Raw genomic sequence first — 5,116 nt, 5'->3', positions numbered from 1 at the left:
AAAGTGTCTTACCAGTGTCCTGGCGGAACTGGGTCCAGCTGGGGAGGTCGATGATATACGGGGCCAGCGAGGGGTCAGCCTGGCCCAGGGGGATGCTGTGGGCCAGACTCCCGAGCCCGAAGCGCTGGCCCTTCTGCTGGACAAACTGCTGCTCGATGTAGGTGCAGACGGCAGCGCTGTAGGGGTGCCAGGTGCCCAGCCCATCCTGCCATTCCCACACGGCCACAACCCCGGGGCTAGCATACACCTGTGCCAGTGAAGGGCCTGGGGCCATGGCCATCTTCCCCAGGACTCCTCCTGATTTCCTGAATGGCTTCAGACCACTCTGGCCTGGCGTCTCGGGGTCATTGCCCAGTGCCTCCGACAGACCTGCAAATAGGACAGATGCGAGCAGTTACCAATGCTCGTCAGTAGCCCTGCCAGAGACAGCTTCAGTGCAGGGAAAAAAAACCCAGTCTCTTTTTCCCTCCTAATCCCCAAAGGGCATCGTGAATCAAGTGCCTGATCCTGCCTCTTTGCTCTGGCAGCCGGAAAGAATTTAAAGTGAATCCTGCAGCCTACCTACCTCTGCGAATGTTCAGAAAGATGCAGCAAAGTTTGGGTGCTAATCATTAGCCCAGCTTCCACCCTGTTACCGGTGTTTCCCTCTGACCCAGCTACTTAGGTTTTTATCCTTTTATGTTGTATGTATCTTTTAGTCATCCCGAATCCTGGTGGTGTAAGGCCACATCGGCCCCTCATACCCGGGGAAGGACGCCACAGTTTCCAAAGCAGGTTTGTTTGTGAGATGCATACACAGCATTAACACCCACTGGGCTACAGAGGAGAAAACACTGTCTCAGGAAGCTAGGGACGCCCAGGGGGCAGAGCAGGGCTGGGACCTGAAGCACAAGTCCTGGCTCCCCCGTGTCTCCAGGGCACCCTGGCACATCACGGACCACCCAGGAAGTCCTAGACAAGCACTGAAACGCCCTCTCCAGCCTCACCAGGCCTCTCTGCGTCCACTCTGAGCGTGGGCCCTGCTGACCAGGCACCAGCTCCAGAGAGCTCATCCCCGCATCCAGAGCGCCCCTACCTCCTGAGACCTCCCTTTCCCAATCCCTCCAGCCACCCTCTGCCCTTGGAGACGCTCCACATCCATCAGACTCTGCCTGGGTCATTCAGGAAGGCTCGTTCCGGCCACCCAGCACCCCTGCTTGCAGCCCTCTGCTCTCTTCACAGCACCGACCACCCCGCCGTGCGCTGGCCACATACACTGCGAGGATGGAGATGGTCCACGTCCTTCCCCCGCCAGATGGCAGCAACCCTCGAGCCTGCCTCATTCACAGCTGATCTGCCAGAAGCCAGCAGAGGACGTGACATGTGGTGAGTGAGCTATGCAGCCACTTCGAACACAGCTGAGCGAATGTGGACAATTCCACTCTGCGCAGCTGTCTGAATGAGCAGGGGTCTGCAAATCCACCACATCAGGGCAGTCCTTCAGTGTACCAGCTCTTGGAGTGCGACCCCAGGGTCCAAAATTTGGCGACAAACTCAAATGTACTCATCTCTGTTAAGCCTAACACATTGACAAGGTGACACTTCTACATCATGAACAGGAAACCAAGGCACAAAGAGACCAAGGGACTTACTCAAGGTCACCCATATACTACGAAGTGGCAGCACAGCGACCAAACCCAGATCACTGTGGCTCTGAGGCCCATTTTAGAAGGAGGCTCAGGCCAGGCACGGTGGCTCAAGCCTGTCATCCCAGCATTTTGGGAGGCCGAGGCAAAAGGACTGCCTGAGCCCAGGGGTTTGAGACCAGCCTGGGCAACTTGGTGAGACCTCGTCTATACAATACATCAAAAAACTGTAGCGCACAACTGTAGTCCCAGCTACTTGAAAGGCTGAAGCAGAAGGATCGCCTGAGCCCAGCAGGGCGAGGCTGCAGTGACCATGAGCATGCCACTGCACTCAAGCCTTCCTGGGCGAGAGTGAGACACCAATTTCCAAACAAAGGAGGCAGGCTCAGCCTGAACTCTACCGTGGGCTCCACTTACCAAAAGGGGAGGGAGAAAAGGAGCAAGGGAAGGACCCATGTCCCAAGCACGACCCGCCCTCAGCGGCTACACAACGCCAGTGCAGGATCTGGCCTCACAGCATCCCCACTCAGTCTGTGGATTCGCACAACAAGCCCGTTGAGTACACACGCCATATGGTACCCCCAGATCTGCAGATGCGGAAGCTGAGGCTCGAGGAATTGCAGTGACTTGCTCGCCCTCATGCAGCCAGTGACAAAGTGGGGCTCGGGGCTTCTGCTGCTGTCCCTCAGACCAAGACACCATCAAGGCTGTGAGGACAAGGGCCAGACCACCCCGGTACTGCTGGACAGGTGACAGATCTGGAGGAACAGTTTCTCGAGAGGAAGGGGTGTGGGCTCTGGCATCACCCTGCTGTGCACTCACTGTATCGTCTTGATAAAAGCATCTAAGCTCTCCAAGCTTGCTTTCTTTGGGGAAACGAAGACATCAACGTCTACCCTAAGTGCCTTTACGGGGATTAAGACGGACGGGAATGGACAAAGTGCCCCAAGAGCACCAACAAACCTCGCCCTCCCTGCCTTACCCGCCCCCTTCTCCCCAGCACAGTCCCGCCCCTTCAGTCTGGGTGAGGACCAGGGGCAAGGGCGGTGCTGAGGACGCAGCCTGAGGACGTGCGAGTCAGGCCTGTGGCCACTCCAGACACACCTGCGGGGTCAGGCCTACCACTGAGCTGCCAGTTCCTCCAGCAACAGCTCACACTGCGCCCCGAAGGACCAGGCCTGGGGTGCCCCAGGGCTGGTGGGCAGGCTTATCTCAGTGTCTGCAATGAGAAGTTTCTGTAACTGCACTGCGGTGCAAATCAGAGGACTGGTTTCTGAGCCAGTTATTCCTGAGGTGCCACCCTTCTCTCCGACAGCCAGGGCCTCCCCTATCATCAGCACACGGGTATGTCCCAGCATGTCCACACAGCCCCAGACGAACCGACTCACAGAACTCTGCGAAACAGCCTAAGACACACGGTCAAGAACTTCAGCTTAAAGCATTCCATAAAGGCATGCAACCTCCACAGATACAGGGCTCACCATGGCTCTGGCCCTGTCGGGGCACTGGAGACCCCAGAGGAGCATGACATGGCACACAAACCCCTCCATGACGAGCTACTGTCCCCACTCATACCAAGCCTTCCATGTTTGGTGCCTTATGTCCAGTCACAGCCAATTCTAGCAAGTTCCAGAACATTCTGAGCTATTTCTTACCTCCCAGCCATTGATCCTCTCTCCATATAAGCCCCAAAGCAAACATATCGACCTTCCAGGCCCACTGACAGCAGGCCCTCTCCTGGGCCCTCTGACTCACACCCGCACCAGAGAGGGCTGATACAACCCTCTTGTGCATCTTCGCCACACGGGCCACAAATACAACTTGCACTTACTGGTTTCAGCGTCCCTCTCCCCCACTGGAGGAACTCCCTGAGGGCAGAACTGGGACTGCAGATGCCCAATATCCAAGAGGATTTGAAGCAGGGTGTGAAACACAGGAGGACAAAGGAGAGGAGAACCTTCCTGCCCGGCGGCATGGGTACATTGAGTCACTGTCCAGAAACGCCTACTGCATTCCACTTGAACCCAGCAATTATGCACAATACAGCAGTGTGTCAGTGTGCCCATTTTCTGCACCAGCCTCAGCCATCACTAAGCTGCAGTTCAAAAACCTAATTTGTTTCAGCTCCTAATGATGGGGGTGATTTAGGGAGTTCTTAATTATGAAAATTATCACTATGATAATTGGCCAAGGAAAAAAGCCTCCATCTGGAGGCAACCTAAATACCTTACAATAAGGAAATTCTTAAACAAATCATGGAACATCCTAACAATGGGATATGAAGTTGTTTTTTTTTTAGTCAGAGACTCACTCTGTCGCCCAGACTGGAGTGCAGTGGCCGCTCCTGGCCACCGCAGCCTCGACCTGCTGGGCTCCGGCAATCCTTCCACCTCAGGCTTCCCAGTAGCTGGAATTACAGGCATGTGCTACCACACCTGGCTGATTTTTTTAATTTATTGTAGAGATGAGGTCTCCCTGCCCAGGTGGGCCTAGAACCCGCGGGCTCAGGCAATCCACTCACCTCAGCCTCCCAAAGGCACGGGATTGCAGGCTGAGCCACCGAGCCCGGCATGAAGCAGTTTTTTAAAAAAGTTTAAGCCTGAGCCTGCGGGGTCAACACCCACCCGGGCAATTTGGCAAGACCTCATCTCTATAATAAATAAAAAATTAACTGGGCGTGATAGTGCATGCCTGTAGTTCTGGCTACTTGGAAGGCTGAGGCGGAAGTATTGTAGGAGTCCAGCAGGTCAAGGCTGCGGTGGCTGGGAACGTGCCACTGCACTCCAGCCTGGGCGACAGAGTGAGACTCCAACTCAAAAAAAAAAAAAAAAAGAAAAAAGAAAAGTTTAAGGACATCTGTATACACATCAAACTCACAGGCAAGTGGGTGTATCACTTGCCAAGAGCCTACTATGGGTCAAGCACTCTGCTTAGCTGTTTGAGTTGGGGTCTCACTCGTTGCCCAGGCTGGAGTACAGCAGCACAATCCCAGTTCACCACATCCTCGAACTTCTGGGTTCAGGCAAATCTTCCATCTCAGCTTCCCAAATAGCTGGGATTATGATTGCACCAGGATACCTGACTATTTTTTAAAATTTTTTTGTAGAGACAAGGTCTCGCTATGTTGCCTAGGCTGGCATCCAACGCCTGGGCTCAAGCAATCCTCTCACCTCGGCCTCCCAAAGTGCTGGGATTCCAGGCTGAGCCACCGAACCTGGGCTACGTAAGCTAATATTTTAAAAGCCAGAAAGCCAGCCCGGGCAACAGAGTGAGACTCTGACTCAAAATTAAACAAATAAATAAATATAATAAGACCGGATGTAGTGGCTCATGCCTGTAATCCCAGTACTTTGGGAGGAGGAGGCAAGAAGATTGCCTGAGCCCACGGGTTCGAGACCAGCCTGGGCAACTTGGCGAGATCTCGAACCTACAATAAGCCGGGCTCAGTGGCTCAGCCTGTAATCCCGCGCCTTTGGGAGGCCGAGGTGAGT

The 5,116-nt window shown here is 54.5% G+C and overlaps 1 protein-coding gene across 1 annotated transcript in view; it reads right to left on the bottom strand.

Annotated features, from left to right (window-relative positions):
- DTX2 (deltex E3 ubiquitin ligase 2) overlaps positions 1–5,116 on the bottom strand; it is a 39,769-nt gene that overhangs the window by 23,622 nt on the left and 11,031 nt on the right. The window contains exon 2 of the mRNA XM_021706947.1: positions 13–369. Within this exon, the coding sequence (XP_021562622.1) occupies positions 13–280 (268 nt within the window). The 5' untranslated portion in view covers positions 281–369. The remainder of the gene's footprint in view (positions 1–12; positions 370–5,116) is intronic.

The sequence above is a fragment of the Carlito syrichta genome, unplaced genomic scaffold (genome assembly GCF_000164805.1).
Source record: "Carlito syrichta isolate Samal-C Ts95f unplaced genomic scaffold, Tarsius_syrichta-2.0.1 Scaffold316219, whole genome shotgun sequence".
In the NCBI taxonomy this organism is placed as follows: Eukaryota; Metazoa; Chordata; class Mammalia; order Primates; family Tarsiidae; genus Carlito; species Carlito syrichta.
The sequence above is the reverse complement of the archived record's forward strand: the minus strand, read 5'-3'. Positions and strand labels throughout refer to the sequence as shown.